This window comes from Ahaetulla prasina, chromosome 8 (assembly GCF_028640845.1).
Source record: "Ahaetulla prasina isolate Xishuangbanna chromosome 8, ASM2864084v1, whole genome shotgun sequence".
Lineage (NCBI taxonomy): Eukaryota > Metazoa > Chordata > Lepidosauria > Squamata > Colubridae > Ahaetulla > Ahaetulla prasina.
In genome coordinates, this window is record NC_080546.1 from 57,137,085 (window position 1) to 57,156,122 (window position 19,038).

General features: G+C 42.6%; 1 protein-coding gene across 1 annotated transcript in view; it reads right to left on the reverse strand.

Annotated features, from left to right (window-relative positions):
* WDR17 (WD repeat domain 17) overlaps positions 1-19,038 on the reverse strand; it is an 89,116-nt gene that overhangs the window by 51,367 nt on the left and 18,711 nt on the right. The window contains exons 8-10 of the mRNA XM_058193472.1: positions 2,737-2,924; positions 1,511-1,679; positions 264-355 (exon numbers count right to left, since the gene is read on the reverse strand). Of these exons, the coding sequence (XP_058049455.1) occupies positions 264-355; positions 1,511-1,679; positions 2,737-2,924 (449 nt within the window). The remainder of the gene's footprint in view (positions 1-263; positions 356-1,510; positions 1,680-2,736; positions 2,925-19,038) is intronic.

A 19,038-nucleotide genomic window follows, 5' to 3' on the forward strand; every position in this document is an offset into this window, starting at 1 on the left:
ACTGCACTGAGATGGCCGCACTGAGATGGCCATGCCGAGTTATCCTAGACCCCTCTACAAGCTACTTTAGTTCAATTTCTTTTTACAGGAAATGTTTGTCTCCTTTCATAAAAAACATAGTAAAATATTTAGGCTTTTTGGGAGAAATACAGACACTTTCATTCATTCACACTTAGTTAATAGATTATTAGTACACTGCGTATAAATTGACATAACTTTTTTTGAATAAACATTAGTAAAAACAAGCAAAATAAATAACTTACCTCACTGAAGCGAGTTATCATTTTGCCCCGTGATACATCCCAGATAAAACCACCATTTCTTGATGTTGCACCAGCTATACAATTCAAGTCTCCTTTATAGAATAAAGTAATAAAAATACAGAAGATTCATTGTATGCATTTATCCTTCCTTTCCTATTTCAGTATCTTAGTCAGTAACACTTTGAAAAGTAGACTTTCTTGAATTGAAAGTTTTAAAGGGCACTTCTAACCGTACAAACTCATTCTTCTACCTGAAAAACCTTCTTCTAATTGTTAGTTAGCAAGTTGTGCTCAGTTATAGAAGTGATGGATATACCATTACAAGTTCTGAAGGACAGCTCCTTCTGAAGAAAATGTATCCATATGGTCAAAGACTTGATGGTACATCAGTCTTCAATTTCTCTTTATACCGATACAAGATTTAGGAAGTTGTACTATGTTGAGTTTCAAATGCAAATTTCACATTATTAAAAAAAATAAGGCCAAAAAATCCATCTAGTAAGTAGGAAAGGGGAAGACTATTGTTTTGCCTTTTCAGGTTTACTTAGAATAATAACTTGTATTCTTAACAAGATATATATCTATTAACATTTTATGAAACTGGTATTCTTTTGCAATCAAGTTGAACAATTTACGTCCCCATATTTTGTAATCATGTAATTCATAAGAGCTATTATTAATGTCCACAATACATTGCAAATATAGTTAATGGTAAATTCTTACATTAAAAATCCTAAACCTACAAGAACACTGAAATTCTATACTATACTAAATTGAGTTCTACATTTTCTATGAACTAAATCTCTTAACATAATTATTGTGATTTCTCCTTTTTGTAACATGCTCTGTCAAAAGCATTGCTATGTACAGGTCATTATAATTTTATTCACTTATTAGAAAGCAATGACTGAAGAGTTTAACTGGCTGAACTCAATTGTGAACTTTAGGAAAAAGGAACAACAGATTGGAATATACTTCCCATAACATGCATAGGTTGAAGTGTTGCTAAATAACAACTTTTTCACAAAATCCACTATGAATATCTCAAGGGTATCTCTTGAAGATCTAATGTTGGAGAATATTGGTAACATTGCTAAATTACCAATTAGTGCTCTGCACATACATTGTTTTTCTGCAAAATATTAACACAGCTATCCCATGTTTTATTTAAAAAAATCATCTCCCACAACCAATGAGAATTTTCCTTTCAATTGTGTACCAAAAATTTTAAGGTTCAATATTCTCACCTGGAGCCCATGAAAGTGAATATATGACTCCCTCATTGCCAGGGGAGGTACAGATAGCTGTTAAAGTAGTTATATCCCATACTTTTATTGTTCCATCAAATGATGCTGTAGCTAAAAGGTCAGGGTTATCAGGTTTGAATTTACAGTCAAAGATGGTTTCAACATGACCCTAAAACAGAAATAAACTCATTAGAACACTTCTTGTATACTTTATATCATAAAATTTGTTTTCTTTTCTCCTAGTTATGTCTTTTAAAATAAATGCAACTGAAAGCTTAAACCTTTGAGTCTCATATTTCATAAATTCTCATATTTCTAGGCTGCCATTCATCCAGATTATTCCACACGGGTACAATTGTATGCACAAATGAAGTACTTTACCAAATCCAAATAATATGAAAATTATACATAATATAATATAATATAATATAATATAATATAATATAATATAATATAATATAATATAATATAATATAATATAATATAATATAATATAATATAATATAATATAATATAATATAAATTCAAATTTAAAATAAAATTGGCACACTTTTATTTTGAGACTACTACAGATTCAATAATAATTGCTTTATTTTAGGGGGATGTCCAGATAGAAATTTGTTTTACTGAAATTCACTAAATGAGCTTTGTGTAAGTTTCACAGTATTATGTGAAATCATAATGCTCACAGCAACCACACAAGATCTTTCAATATTCTTGTAGATTATCATTCCATCAATTTTGTTAACTTATTCCTAACAAAAGCTGCTAAATGACTATTTAGTATCGCACTGGAGACTATTCTTCCACTATGTTATTTATTATAGTTATCAAAATGGGGAAATATATTTCTTCCATTGTTTTTCTTTATGTGCTATATTTACTGGACTGTAATTTTGTTACATTGTTTTACATATGCAAAAATATTTTCTATTAGAGAATCCATATCTTCAAGAATGGCTACTATGGAAACATGTAATGGCAATAGCAGGGAGCTACCAAGAATTGCCTATGAATGATTCCCTTAGCCATGACTATAGAAGATGCAAATATGGTAATGGAACTTTGGTGATAGAAACAACAGATGAAGACTGGGATCTGTATACAAGCACAACTTATATTGAGCATACTGTTCTGATAATAATCTCTAGACTAAGATTACATTACTACATAAAATACAGTTGAACTGATCTGAATCTGTTGTTTAGGTAAGAGATCAAACATACCAAATCTCGAAGAAATTCCCATTTCTTAGCTCCCATGTTATAAAGCCCCACTCCACCATCCATAAAACAGCAGACAGCATGTCCAGGAGGAAGTGAAAATGCTTGATTCTGGGTTAGACTTGGAGATGGAACAGCCTCACTTGTAGATGATGTATGATGGTTTTTGGTAAGAGACTGTGAAAAAAATGCTGAATGAAAAGGTAAAATATTATTAGTATAATTTCCCTTCCTTCTCCATTCAATCTGCTGCTAACTATAGATAAAAAATATTCTTACATAATATATTACAATATTTGCACAAAAATTATTATAGTTGGAGAGAACTGTTAAATCTGAGGCAGAAAAAAATAAGTCCCAGAATATTGAGAGTAGCCATTTAAGAACAGCTATCAAAGAGATCAAAATTTGTGTAGTTATTGACACCCACAGCTATATCTACTTGGCATTTAAACACTTATTAATTATAATCAACTTGGTTCTATGTCAACTTGCCAAGATATTTAGTAATTTAAAACTTTTTCCCTCCCAGTGTTTTTCTAAAGATTGATTCTGACAGAAATTGACCAACCGACTTGTCACCTAAGTCTGACTTCACGAAGTAAGAATAATTGGTCCAAAGTCACCGACTAGTTTTCATCCAAAGAGGACTAGAATTTACATGATTATATAATAGAACTGGGATATGAATCATTCAATCAGAAAATATGGTCTTAGCTCAGTGCAGAAACTAGAAATCCTCTGTAGCTGTTTAAATTAGTTACTCGATTCTGAATAATAACAAAGTATTTGTTATTCTTCCAGCTGATAAAATAGAAGTTTAGAGAAGTCTTTGCAGGAATGGCTAATATCAACCAAAGTCCATAAGATATCACACATCAAATTAACACTTGATCTATCAAATCACAGAGCATAGATTGAAGAGGACGGTTTTCAGAATAATTTTATATTTTTTACAAATAGTAAAAATATTATAATTTATGCTGTAATGACAAAAGCTTTTGTCAAAAGATATTAACAATAGCAGGAAAAGTAATAAAAGTTACAATTTCAAAGGAATAATAATCAAGATATTAAATTATATTTGTTTATTTATTGAGCATATGGCATATCATACTTGGAATAGCTATAATACTGTTATATGACCTGTTAACATAACCAGTGCTGGTAGGGCTAAGAATTACCCATATAACTTCTTCTATACTTCTATAAGTAGTCAGACAGTTCTGGAAAGTTTACAATCCAGAAGATGAAACAGAAAGTGATGATACAATGTAGCAAGGGCATATAAAAGAAAAGAGGGAACTTTAAAAAAAAGAAACTACATCCTTTGATACAATTAGGGAAAGAATTCAAAGCAGTCAATAATGTCTCCCTTCCCTAAAACTATAAATATAGGGACAGATATATAGTATGTTGCATCAAGTATATCATATCTAACTATGGCAAGAAAATTGTGTAGTATTTGATATAACTCCCACTTGAGCTCTGCTATGCTGCCTTATGTGTGCTCCTGAGAGTAGGACAAATCTGTATGCCAAAAGTATATGTACCAGCAGATTTAGCTAAGACACAGAAGTTATCCCAGTATTCAGGCTAAAGCAAGTAAGCACCTATATGGAACAGCAATAATATGGAAGATAATGGATTACTACTTAACCTACAATAGCCAAATGACCATTTTATACTGAGTGGGAGAAGACAAAACCATTCCTGTTTTACAAAGAAAATCACACAGATATAAGTTGTTAGAGATGCAGTGACAGTGACATACAGTAATGCCAGATGATGAAAGGCTGGATGGCACTCAACAAACTACTGAAAAAAGCAGAGATTTTTCAGAATACTAATGATGTTTGGGACTCATTCCTAGCTTTTCATTTCTAGCTTTTGGTGCTAATTTAGGTGCTGATGTTGCCATGCAGCAAAAGAAAATCTGAATCTGCAAATTCAAAATTACAGTGGGAATGTGATATAACTCAACACAGTGAGTTGATCAGATGCTTCTTCAAAAGAAATGCTGCATATACAACGTATAATTTTGCAGTGATTCCTTTGATTTTGTGGGGCAATTTACCAATGGCAGGAAGTCCTGTATTGTTCCATTGTCAAGCTCCTCAGAAATCTTCCCTCTCCTTCTTAAAGTGCCATTGTGGTTGTCCTTCCTAATTTACACTAGCCACAAAATAGCTGTATTTTCCCCATTGCTGTAAGCAGATGGTAAGGAAAGAAAGAGTTCAGGACAAGAGGAAGAATAGTAGCCAAAGTTTTGGTTTTTGATTATTAATTAACTGGATGGAGTACTGCCTGATCAGGCAGCAGCAAAATGAGGGCACTTGGGTAGTTACAGTTCAAGTAACTGTGACAGTCTGCAGGGATAAAAATAGCCACTGTATTGAAGGAACCCAAGACAACTAACCTAGAAAAGGTAAGATAGCCGAGAGATTGTTAAATGAAATATCCAGGAACCCAAAATGTCCTAGTTCCAGGTTGATAATCCCATAAATGTAATAGAGAGCAAGCAGAGGGCTATGGCATCACTCTGAAGGAGAATAATCCTTTTGAAGCATTACTAGAGGGAGGCAAAGAAACTATCTTCTGCACTAAGCCTTCATTTCCAACAGACCTTTCCTAAAGAGTTATACAATTATTAAATATAAAATTATGACTTTAAGATAGCATGCAAATTGTTTTCACTCCATGTACAAAAGGGAGCTCCTGAAACAAAGAATTATTTCCAAAAAAATAAGTCTAGTACAGAGTGATTTGATTATTTTTATGCACTGAAATACTACACCATGCCGCCCAGAGACACATGTTGAGAAGGAACCATAGAAATCAAATAAATCAAGAATAAATCAAGAGACCCAAATCTTTCGAAAACAGATTGCAGTGGTACTTCAGTACTTGTCTGCGATTCATTCCGGGAAGCACAACATGTACTAAAAACAATGACTACTGAGCAAACCATATGACTTATCACATGACCCTTTATTTCAGCCAGAAGGAGAAGTGAATCATAAAGTAGCTGACGTCAGCAAGTCCTATCTTGAACGTTGAGTATCAGAAGAAAGATCAGTACCAGGACAATATTATTGCTTCAAAATGTGTCAAGTACCAAGTTCAACAAATTTTGAAGCAGTCAAGCACTGAGGTACCACTGTACTTAGAATTGCAGCAATAAAAGTAAATTCAAACCAGAAAAGATTTTTCAGTGCAGGAACCATAATTACCTTTTGGTTAATGATTGATCTCAAAGAAACTATTTTAAAAATATTTCTTAAAAAAATTGGAATTCCTGCACAAACGAAGAAGAAAATAAAAAAGAACAGATACTTACAGGCAAATGATGTAAAAAATACAGGGTTGGAGGGAGGGAAGAAGGTTGAAGAATGTATAATTACAAACACTGAGAATATTTTTTTATTTTTATTTATTTATTTTTGTCACAACAAATGACAAATTTTGTCACACAAAAATATGTAAGTATCATACAGAAAGGTTATATAGTATATAAAGGTATAAGCATATATATATATATATATATATAGGAAGAAGAAAAGAAAAACAATAGGACAGGAACGGTAGGCACGTTTGTACGCTTATGCACGGCCTTTATGGTCCTCTTAGGAATGGGGTGAGGTCAATAGTAGAAAGTTTTTGGTTAAAGCTTTTAGGATTATGAGAAGAGACCACAGAGTCAGGTAAAGTATTCCCAGCACTGATGATTCTGTTACAGAAGTCATATTTTATGCAATCTAGATTAAAGCGGTTGACATTAAGTTTAAATCTATTGGTTGCTCTTGTATTATTGCAATTAAAGCTGAAGTAGTCTTTGACAGGAAGGACATTACAATAGATGATTCTATGAGTTAAACTTAGGTCTTGTCGAAGGCGACGGAGTTCCAAGTTTTCCAAGCCCAGGATTTTAAGTCTAGTGGGATAAAGTATTTTGTTTACAGAGGAATGGAGAACTCTTCTTGTAAAATATTTCTGGACATGTTCAATTGTATTGATGTCAGAGATATGGTGAGGGTTTCAAACAGGTGAGCTGTATTCTAGAATTGGTCTAGCAAATGTTTTATATGCTCTGGTTAGTAGCGTAGTGTTTTTGGAAAAGAAGCTACGCAAGATTAGGTTTACAACTCTTAGAGCCTTTTTTGCTATGTATTTGCAGTGGGCTTTGGCACTTAGATCATTTGACATGAAAACTCCAAGGTCTTTAACGGGATGGGGGTCATCTGTAAGGTAATGTCCATCAAGGGTGTACTTAGTGTTTGGGTTCTTTTTTCTTATATGTAAGATTGAGCATTTGCTGGTTGAGATTTGGAGTTGCCAAGTTTTAGACCAAGCGGTTAGATGATCAAGGTCTTTTTGAATGATAGATGTATTATCAGTGGTGTTAAATAGTTTGACATCGTCAGCAAAGAGAACACAATTACTTGAGATATGGTCACAAAGATCATTAATGTATAGTATGAAGAGTGTTGCTGTTGTGTCTTGCCCGCTCTCACCGCAGCCGGGGTCTGCTTATCTGCTTCCGAACGCTGAAGAATGTCCTCCCGGCCCCAGCCCTGGCTCCATGCCCAGACAGGCTGAGGAGGGGGCATCTCCCGGCCCCAGCCCTGGCTCCATGCCCAGACAGGCTGAAGAAGAGCAAGTATCTCCAGCCCCCAGCTCTGGCTCCATGCCCAGGCAAACGGAGCAACTAGACCTCCCCTCCTCCACAGCATGTGAGCCTGAGGAAGGTCAATTACCAACAGCTGCCGATTGGAGTGACCCTCGCGTCAGAAGACTTGATAGGCGGAGGCAACAGAAGGAAGGGAGGGGCAGGCCTGGATAAATGCTGAGTCATGGAGCCACACCCCATGGCCTATATAAAGGATCTGCTTTCTGGCATTCTCTGAGTCAGGCAAAGTCTAAACATATCTTGCTGAAGTCACTTTCTGGTCTCCTGCCTGCCCTGATGACTTTGCTAGGACTTTGGCAGAGCTGCAGAGACACACCTGATTCGGATTTCCCTGACCCGGCCATCAGCGGAGGAGTGGGACACGATATCTTGCCTGACTCCTACACATCTACACCACAAGATGGATCAGCAACAGCTGGCGCTGATTGTGCAGCAGCTACAAGCAGATAACCAGCAACTGCAACAGCAAGTCGCCCAGCTGACTGCTCAACTGGCTGCTGGGAATGCCCCAGCAGTCCAACCTCCTCCTCCTCCTCCTCCTCAGCGCCACAGCCCGGTACCGGTGCCGGAGAAGTTCTCAGGACGGATGGAGATGTTCCCGGCCTTCATGGCCCAGTGCCAGACCTACATGGCAATGCGGCCGGGGGACTTTCCAGATGACCGGGCCAGGGTGGCCTTCGTGATGAACCTGTTGTCTGGCCAGGCTGCGCAGTGGGCCACGCCTTTGGTGCTCAGGGACAGCCCCTTGCTGGCGGACTACCAGGGGTTCTGGGGACAACTGCGCCTAATGTATGAAGACCCCGTGTGGGCCCAGACGGCCGCCTGGCGCCTAGGAGAGATCCAACAAGGGCCCTGCCCCCTCCGGGAGTACATCGCTGAATTCCGGTTGCTGTGCCACGATTCGGACTGGAACGACACGGCACTAGCGGACGCGTTCAAGAGGGGCCTTTCGGAAGAGCTCCAGGACGAGCTGGCTCGGGTGGAGAAGCCGCGGACCCTCGTTGACCTGGTGCCCCTCTGCCTGCGCCTCGACACCCGTCTCCAGCAACGCCCGTCCCGTCGCCGCCAGCAACCGTCAAAGACCGTCGCACTCCCTCGACCTGTGCTGCCCCCGCCCCATGCCGCCCCGCGCTTCGTGGCCGCCGCCGAGGAGCCCATGGAGTTAGGAGCGGCCAGGCCTCGCCTGACAGCCCAGGAGCGGAGCCGGAGGCGCCAAGGGGGGCTGTGCTTGTACTGTGGGGAGCCCGGCCATTTCACCGCCGCATGCCCCAGGAAGCGCGGCGGAGCACATGCGCCCGTCCCCGAATCCCAGCCTGGCCAGTCGGGAAACGGGGCAGGCCCGGCCTTGGGGAAACCTTAGGCCGGGCACGGACCAAGCCCCCGCCAGACATGGCCGACGTGGACCCCGGGCCCCCTCGGCACCTGATTTTGGACACCCGGGTGTGGGTGGGTGACCGGCCGGAGGGGATCCTGGTGCACGCGCTGGTGGATTTGGGGGCCACCACAAACTTTATGGACCGGGCCTTCGTGGACCATTTTGGGTCCCCTTGGTACCGGTGGACCCTCCGATGAGCGTCAAGACCATCGACGGGAGGGCGCTGGTGGCCGGACCCATTAACTTCGCCATGCAGCCCTTGCGCCTCGCCATCGGGGACCACGAGGAGGCGATTCGCTTCTACGTGACGGCAAACCTCCACTTCCCGGTGATCCTCGGACTGGCCTGGCTGCGGACTCACGACCCTCAGGTGGCCTGGTCGCAGAACGCCATCTCGTTTCCCAGCCTGCAGTGTGTCGATCACATCCGCCACACCTGCGCCGGCCAGGACGTCTTCACCCCAGCCGTCGCCGTGCCCCCTGAGCTGCAGGACTTCGCTGACGTCTTCAGCGAAAAGGAGGTGGACTGCTTGCCCCCGCACCGGCCCTACGACTGCCCCGTGGACCTGCAACCCGGCGCCCCGCTGCCAACGGGATGCCTGTATTCCATGTCCGAGCCCGAGTTGGCCGCCCTCAGGGACATTCTGGACAAAAATCTGGTCGGAGGGTTCATCCGGCCTTCCAAGTCCCCTCTGTCGGCCCTGGTCCTCTTCGTGAAAAAGAAGACGGGGGATTTGCGCCTGTGTTGCGACTACCGCCGGCTGAACGCCATCATGGTGCGGAATCGCTACCCCCTGCCGCTCATCCCAGAGCTGATGGACCGGCTGCGGGAGGCCTCCATCTTTACCAAGCTCGATCTCCGGGGGGCCTACAACCTGGTGCGGATGCGTGAAGGAGATGAGTGGAAGACGGCATTCGGCACCTGGTACGGACATTATGAGTACACGGTCATGCCGTTCGGGCTGACCAACGCCCCCGCCGTCTTCCAACATTTTATGAATGATGTGTTCCGGGACATGTTGGATCGGTTCGTGGCGATCTACCCGAACGACATCCTGGTCTACTCCCGGTCCAGGGAAAGTCACCTCCAGCACCTCCGCCTAGTCCTGCAGCGCCTGCGGGAACACCAGCTCTACGCCAAGCTGGAGAAGTGCTTTTTCCTCCGGCCGTCCATCGAGTTCCTCGGGCACATCCTCTCACCCGAGGGGATCGCCATGGACCCGCGCAAGGTGGAGGCCCTGAGCAGTTGGGAAGCCCCGCGTCGGGTGAAGGATGTCCAGCGGCTGCTGGGCTTCGCCAATTACTATCGGACCTTCATCCCGGGCTTCGCCACGCTGATGGCTCCGCTCACCCAGCTCCTCCAGAAGAAGGTCCCGTTCCGGTGGGGTTCCCCGCAGGAGGAAGCCTTCACGGCTCTCAAGAAGGCTTTCATCACGGAGCCCATCCTGCGACATCCCGACCCGCACCGGCCTTTTGTGGTGGAGACGGACGCCTCCAACGTCGCCCTCGGAGCAGTGCTGCTACAGGCCCCGGCGGATGGCGGCACTCTTTTTCCCTGCGCATACTACTCGCGGAAGCTCAACCCTTCCGAGCGCAACTATACCATCTGGGAAAAGGAGTTGCTGCCTATCAAGGCCGCGTTCGAGGCATGGCGGCACCACCTAGAGGGGGCCCGGCATCCGGTGGAGGTCCGAACGGACCATCGGAACCTCGAACATCTCATCACGGCTCGGAAGTTGAACCAGCGGCAGATCCGGTGGTCGCTGTTCTTTGCCCGGTTCAACTTCCGCGTCACCTATATCCCCAGCGGCCACAACCGGAGGGCGGATGCCCTGTCCCGTAAGCCGGAGTACCTGAGCACCCAAGACCCTCTTCCTTCACGGACAGTACTGCCGGCGGAAGCCTTGGCCGCCGCCCGGGAACCGGTGGACTTACGGGCCCGGGTGCGAGAGGCGCAGTGCCAAGATGCCTGGTCTCAGCAACGGCGAGCGGAGGCGGGCCCCACGTCTCCGTGGACATTGGAAGATGACGTACTCAAGTTCCGGGGGCGGTTGTATGTGCCCACGGGACCGCTCCGGTCCCTCGTCCTGGCCCAGTGCCACGACAACCCTGCCGCGGGCCATTTCAGGTTTTTCAAGACTCTCAACCTGGTGACGCGGACCTTCTGGTGGCCCCGGGGGCGGCATGATGTCCATGCCTATGTGACGTCTTGCGTGCTGTGCCGGCAAGCCTCCCGGTCTCCTCCAGCCCTTGCCGACTCCTGACAGACCCTGGGGGGCGATTTCCATGGACTTCCTGACGGACCTGTCGCCGTCCTTGGGGTTCACCACCGTGCTGGTGGTGGTGGACATGCTCACCAAGATGGCACACTTCATCCCGTGCCGCAGGCTGCCCACCGCCGCCAAGACGGCCCGTCTCTTCTTGCAGCACGTCTTCCGCCTCCACGGTCTGCTGGACAGGGTGGTGTCGGACTGTGGGGCGCAGTTCACGGCTCGCTTTTGGAAGAGCCTGATGGCCGCATTGGAGGTACAGGTGTGCCTGGCGTCGGCGCACCATCCGGAGACCGACGGCGGGACGGAGAAGGTCATCGGCATCCTAGAACAGTACCTCCGGTGCTTCGTGAACCAGCAGCAGGACAACTGGGCCTATTACCTGTCCCTGGTGGAGTTCGCATTCAACAACTCCCAACACACCTCCACCCAAACCACCCCGTTCCTGGCCAACTTGGGGTACCATCCGCGGCTCTTCCCTCTGGCGCCCCCGGACTCCCCGGTTCCCGAGACACAGTCCTTTCTCTCCGAGTTGCACACGGTCCAGCAGATGGTGCGTCGGCAGCTGAATCGGGCGAAGGAGGACTGCAAGCGGGTCGCCGATCGTTCCCGACGGGCAACACCCCCACTGGTGGTCGGAGACCGCGTGTGGCTCTCCACAAAGCATCTCCCGTCCGACCGGCCGGCGAAGAAACTGGACCACCAGTTCATCGGTCCGTTCCCCGTTGAGGCGGTCATCAATCCGGTGGCCTACCGGCTGACCCTGCCGCGTTCCATGCGGATCCATCCCGTCTTCCACCGATCCTTGCTGGTCCCTGAGGCCCCGCCCTGTCCCCTCCGGTGCCTGGTGCCGCCTGTCGCTGTCGACGAGGACGGGGCGGAGGAGTACGAGGTGCACAGCATACGCGTCTCCCGCTGGCTGAAGGGGCGCTTCCAATACCTGGTTGCGTGGCAGGGGTACGGGACCGAGTTCACCTGGGTCGACGCCTCCAAGGTCCACGCCCCGGACCTGGTGCGGGCCTTCCACGAGCAGAACCCGGCCCGACCGCATCCCGATCGTCAGCCCCGGGGGAAGGGCCCTGCGGTGAGGGATAGGTGAGGAAGGGAGGGGCAGGCCTGGATAAGTGCTGAGTCATGGAGCCACACCCCATGGCCTATATAAAGGATCTGCTTTCTGGCATTCTCTGAGTCAGGCAAAGTCTAAACATATTTTGCTGAAGTCACTTTCTGGTCTCCTGCCTGCCCTGATGACTTTGCTAGGACTTTGGCAGAGCTGCAGAGGCACACCTGATTCGGATTTCCCTGACCCGGCCATCAGCGGAGGAATGGGACACGACAGTTGGTCCAAGGACGCTGCCTTGAGGAACGCCACTCTTGACAGGAACAGGATTTGATAGAGCATTGCCAATTTTGACCACTTGTTGTCTGTTAGACAGAAAAGCAGATATCTATTTGTGAAGGGGTCCTGAAATGCCACAGGATTTTAGTTTTAGGAGAAGTTTATCGTGTACTACTGAGTCAAAAGCTTTGCAGAAGTCTATGTAAATTGCATCTATTGTTTTGCCTTGATCAAGATTTGTAGTCCATATGTTTTTACAGTGGAGAAGTTGTAAGTTGCATGATAATTTTTTCCTGAAACCAAATTGTTTATTGGAGAGTAGGTTGTTTGCTTCTAAGTGTGAGGTAATGGATTGGTTGATGATTGATTCCATGACTTTGCAGGAGATGCAGCATAGAGAGATCGGTCTGTAATTTTCGACTAAGCTGGGGTCTCCTTTTTTGAAGATAGGGATGACTGTGGCCAGTGACCAAAGTTTGGGAAGGGAACTGGTAGTGAAAGCTTTATCAAAGATTATGCTTAGGGGTTCTGCTATATTAGTGGAAAGTTTTTTAAGAAGTAGGAACATAGTCCATCGGGTCCAATAGATAGCGATGGTTTTATGTTATGAAGAGCTTTTCCAACATTTTCTTCTGTGCAGTCTATATGAGTTAAGTCATCATATTCATTGCTGGTATGTTTGTGGAATGTCAGATATGTGTCATCGCTGTTAACAAAAACTTAGCCAAAGAATATGTTGAAGAGGTTGGCTTTAACTGTTTCGTCATTGCATTCTTTGTTGTTAGAATCTTTTAGTGGTGGGATGGATCTTGTGTCTTTAAGTTTATTGTTAACAAAATTATAAAAGGCACGATTGGAATTTGTGCGCAGAAGGTCCTCTTCTTGTTTGGTGTGGTAATTTGTGCATTCAGTTTTTATTTGATTGCATATATTTCTGTAGCGGTTTTTGAAATTTGCTACAAAGCCTTTTTTGTTTCTTTTCCAGAGGGATTTTTTTTTTGATTGAAGCTTTTTTATTGATATGGGTAGTTTGCTTTTCCTGATCATGGTTGTCATTTGTGGTACATATAGTTTAATGACTCTATTGATTTCAAGTAGGAAAACTCTATAGTGGTCTTCAGCAGTTATGCAGTTTGCAAACAGATTTTGCCAGTCCAGAAATGAAAGATCGTTGTTTATAAGGTCGTAGTTGGCTTTTTTGAAGTTGTAGATGGGGATACTATTGTTATGACGATTTGAGTATGGACGCATATTGAGACGAAAATCAATCATGCAGTGGTCACTGTTGGAAAAAGGTTCTTTAATTTGTAGTCCATAAATTGAGTTTGGGTTGTTGCAGAAGATGAGATCAAGGCAGTTGTTGAGTCTTGTATTGTTAGTTACAAGTTGTTCAAGACCTAGGTTTGTAACAGCATTGTATAGTGTAGTATGGATTGGATCAGTTGTACATTCATTAGTTATCCAGTTAATGAGAGGTAGATTTAGGTCGCCCAGGAAGATGAGAGGGTATGGGCAAGAGGTAGCCCATGTAACAAACGACATAGATACACCAGAAGGAGAAAACCTGCTAGGATTTGTGAGCTAAGAAATTGGATTATTAAATAATACAGAAATTAAAGAATCATACAAATTTCAGAAAGGGTCAAACAAATGTCTCTTTTTCAGAAAATGTACAACAAATAAATATCTGTTGATATTTTCAGAAAGGGAATTTGAAGTACTGGGTAAACAACACTGACAAGAGAGAAAGCCCTATACTGAAACCACTTAAATAATACATAGAAGACAGAACTATGTGTTAACTAATGCTATTCTGATAAGGATATCCATATGTTTTTTAAAATTATGTTATTACGTTACCAATAAATCACTCTACATCTTTTGCTAAAACATGCAAGCAAGAGGTTACTGAAAAATTCTTTTTGGCCCGGGGTGACTGGCAATAATGCAAGATTCTCAATGGTCTTTCCTCTATTTTCATGTTATTATGCATCAAAACAAAGATTATTAAAGAATGTTGATAAAAAAGTAGTTGACAAGGCAACATCAAAAACGTAACTCAATATGAAGAATGATGCAATATCTAATTATTGATATTGGGAATAATTAGGAGAGGGAAACTCATTAGTATGTTTCAGGTTTACTTCACAATAAATTGAAGTAGCAGCACAATACAGCAAGGAATGTGCCTGGGGATTTTACCATTTTGGATGGCAGGAAATACAATATCTGGAAGTATACTTATGGGTATTTTATTATTTCTTATGGGTATTTTTGGTTGATACTGTGAAGTTCTCTCCTAGTTAATTTAGTTTAAGAGAACAATAGGTTTAGCTGCTGCTCGTGTAAAAATACAAATACAAAATACTAATGATTCAGCTAGAAGTGGCACTCATGGTGGTGATCTCTGTCAACCTTTCCAAGCAGATCAGATCAGGAAACAAGATTCACAAGTTTGGTTGGAACTATATTTATTCAGATGGGCTATAGTATACCTTGATGAAGGTATCTTTTCTTTTATGTAAACCGAGAGCATATGCACCAAGACAAATTCCTTGTGTGTCCAATCACACTTGGCCAATAAACAATTCTATTCTATTCTATTCTATTCTGGTAAGAGAATCTTGGAAGCTTGACTACAAGTTTTCTTTCACTTTTTAAGCACTTTGAATTATAATAGAATCATCCTGAGTTTCTTTCTAATCTTTTCTGTTTCTTCATAGTTTCTCAAAGATTATCTCTGTATTACCTATTTTTATTCTTCTACTGAATTGCTTCCAATCTATACCCTCAGTGCTATTTAAAAGCAGCAGGATGAAGTTTGGAAGGAATACTGAAACTGAAAAAAATCCTAAATAGGATGATAAGAGAACTAGAATACTATACACTATAAACTGATTATAGAAGGGTCTGTGTGGCTCAGACTGCTAAGACAGTCTGTTATTAAGAATAGAATAGAATAGAATAGAATAGAATAGAATAGAATAGAATAGAATAGAATAGAATAGAATTTTATTGGCCAAGTGTGATTGGACACACAAGGAATTTGTCTTGGTGCATATGCTCTCAGTGTACATAAAAGAAAAGATACGTTCATCAAGGTACAACATTTACAACACAATTGATGATCAATATATCAATATAAATCATAAGGATTGCCAGCAACAAGTTATAGTCATACAGTCATAAGTGGAAAGAGATTGGTGATGGGAACTATGAAACGATTAATAGTAGTGCAGATTCAGTAAATAGTCTGACAGTGTTGAGGGAATTATTTGGTTAGCAGAGTGATGGCCTTCGGGAAAAAACTGTTCTTGTGTCTAGTTGTTCTGGTGTGCAGTGCTCTATAGCGTCGTTTTGAGGGTAGGAGTTGAAACAGTTTATGTCCAGGATGCGAGGGATCTGCAAATATTTTCACGGCCCTCTTCTTGATTCGTGCAGTATACAGGTCCTCAATGGAAGGCAAGTTGGTAGCAATTATTTTTTCTGCAGTTCTAATTATCCTCTGAAGTCTGTGTTTTTCTTGTTGGGTTGCAGAACCGAACCAGACAGTTATAGAGGTGCAAGTGACAGACTCAATAATTCCTCTGTAGAATTGGATCAGCAGCTCCTTGGGCAGTTTGAGCTTACTGAGTTGGTGCAGAAAGAACATTCTTTGTTGTCCTTTTTTAATGATGTTTTTGATGTTAGCTGTCCATTTGAGATCTTGCGATATGATAGAACCCAGAACCCAGCAGCTGCTTGCAATTACTGCAGGTTCACATCCCACCAGGCCCAAGGTTGACTCAGCCTTCCATCCTTTATAAGGTAGGTAAAATGAGGACCCAGATTGTTGGGGGCAATAAGTTGACTTTGTATATAATATACAAATGGATGAAGACTATTGCTTGACATAGTGTAAGCTGCCCAGAGTCTTCGGAGATATATATATGCAAATTTTAAAAAAATCTGTTTAATTTCCTAACTATCCAAAACAGTGCTTAAACCAATTTAGGTTGCAAGAAATCATAATGCCCTTATGCTATGATATAATGCATGTAATCCCATGCAGAAAGCATAGCGGCAAGTCAAGAACATGGCAGCTCCTTTGGCTCTCTAGACACTAAATACATTAGATCTGCATTTGCAGGAGGAAAACTTTGTTTCTGGGGGGGCCGGCTCTGAGCTTGGTTTTTTTGCAGATATTACATTACCCAAACTAGGTCATATCATCAGTGATAATATGGAGTAAGTTTTGCTCCCATTTTATATTCTAGTGGCTTGCCCTATTAGTCTTGGTGGGTGTGGTCTAGGTAGTATTTGGTTGAGCTGTTTACTGTTAGCTTGTTTGGCAGTCCTTGATTGGGGTCTTCTGTGCTTTTTGATCGTTGGTCTAATTTTAATCTTTGTGTTAATCTATGCTCATCTGGGTGTTGATTGCTGAAAGGTGGTGTGGTCTTTTTGTTCCCTTTTTGTATTATTGATTCCCTTTTTTGAATGTTATATAGATGTTGTTTATATCTATGTGCCTGTTGAGGGCCAATTTGTCAGAATGCTGGGCTCCCAGGAATTCTGTAGCCTTTTCTGGACTTGGCTTGGTCTAGGATTGTCACAGTTTTCCAATTGAAACTATGATTAAGTCTGTCCATGTCTTGTGAAATTAAGGAGTTTTAATCATGTCTTCTGACTGCTCATGGACGCAATCTGTTTGTCTTCTGTCTATTTGTCCTATGTACTGGCTGTTGTAGTCCTTACACTGTAAGTTGTAGATGACTCTTCTAGGCAGTGGTGGGATTCAAATTTTTTTACTATCGGTTCTGTGGGTGTGTCTTGGTGGGCGTGGCAGGGGAAGGATACTGTAAAATCTCCATTCCCCTCCCATTCCAGGGGATGGTTTCTGCAAAATCCCCATTTCAGCTGGGATTCGGGAGGCAGAGAATAGATGGGGGCAGGGCCAGTCAGAGGTGGTATTTACCGGTTCTCCGAACTACTAAAAATTTCCACTACCGCTTCTCCAGAACTGGTCAGAACTTGCTGAACCCCACCTCTGCTTTTAGGGCTGCTAGATCTTTTGGTTTACTTAAGATGCTTTTGAGGGCTATAGTTGGTTTGTGTGCTAGGCAGATGCCATGTGGTCATAATAGTCTGTTGATGGTTTCTGAGATATTTTTGATGTATGGCAGTGTTATTGTTTTCACAGCTTGTATTGACTATGCTGTATTGAATTGAGTGATCAGGCACTTTTTGATGAAGTAGTGTGAATATCCATTTTGTTGGAAGATGTTGTATACATGATCTTTTTCTTTTCCTGATGTTCAGAATGGCTGCAGTGGGTTTGTGCTCAACTGAGTGGTGTTCTTACCCCGCTCCTCTTGTGGAACATTGTGTTGTTACTTTGGTAGTGGAACACTTTGTTGATGTCTATAGTTTAATGATAATCTTGGGTTTCTAGTTTGCCATTGCTGTCTCTGATAATGAGGATATCTAGGTAGGATTGTGAGTGGTGGTTGTTTTCTTCCCTAGTGAATTTTATACCTTTGAATATGTTGTTGATAGTTTTGTATGTTTTGTCTACTTGGTCTTGTTTCTAGAACCAGCAGAGCTCCCTAAGATTTTGGCTGCCTGAAATAAACTGTCATTGGATTGCAAGTGGGAATACAAGCACAACAAAGCAACATTTTTTTTCTTTTGTGTGGTAGAACTTTCAGGCAGAAGATGGAGCAACATGTATGCTGTACAAAGGGATCAATAAATGTTACAATATCACGGAGGGCCTCTGTGGCTCAGACTGGTAAGACAGTCTGTTAATTAACAGCAGCTGCTTGCAATTACTGCAGGTTCAAGCCCCACCAGGCCCAAGGTTGACTCAGCCTTCCATCCTTTATAAAGTAGGTAAAATGAGGACCCAGATTGTTGGGCGCAATAAGTTGACTTTGTATATAATGTACAAATGGATGAAGACTATTGCTTGACATAGTGTAAGCCGCCCTGAGTCTTCGGAGAAGGGCGGGATATAAATGCAAATTAAAAAAAAACTGTCTGAAAGTATCTTGATATGATAAGTTCAATAGCTTTCTAACATTATAGTTTAATGTTGTATGAACACCATAGCTGAGTGAAACATTTCATAAAATATCACACGCAGAAAGGCTCTGCAATTCTTAAGAAGGGAATACAGCATCGTATTAATATTCTGTCATACTACAATTTTTGTTTAGACATACCTACTAGCAGGTCTTCTAAACCCATTTCCAAGATAGACTGAACAGTTTTATGTCCCATTTTTTACTGGCAGATAAGGTTCAAAGGTAACCTTCACCACTGCAAAATCTGTTTTTGCAGTTTGTAAAACTTACATACAGTATAATGATATAGTAAATTAGTGCAACATCATTTATCTCAATACGACTTATTCTATTTTAAACATCCTATTGTGTAACTTTGTTCTCTGCATTTGATTACATTTTATTTAGTTTGGATATCTTAACTATAATAAGGAATTTAATTTTTAATGGTCTTATTGATACATTACAAGAGGAACATATATAATGCCTTTGAATGACACAATCTGCTTTATTGTAAGTCCTGGCTGTTTCAAAAGAACTATCATAAATTAATGGGTCCATATTTTGTTGCCATATAGAACCACTTAT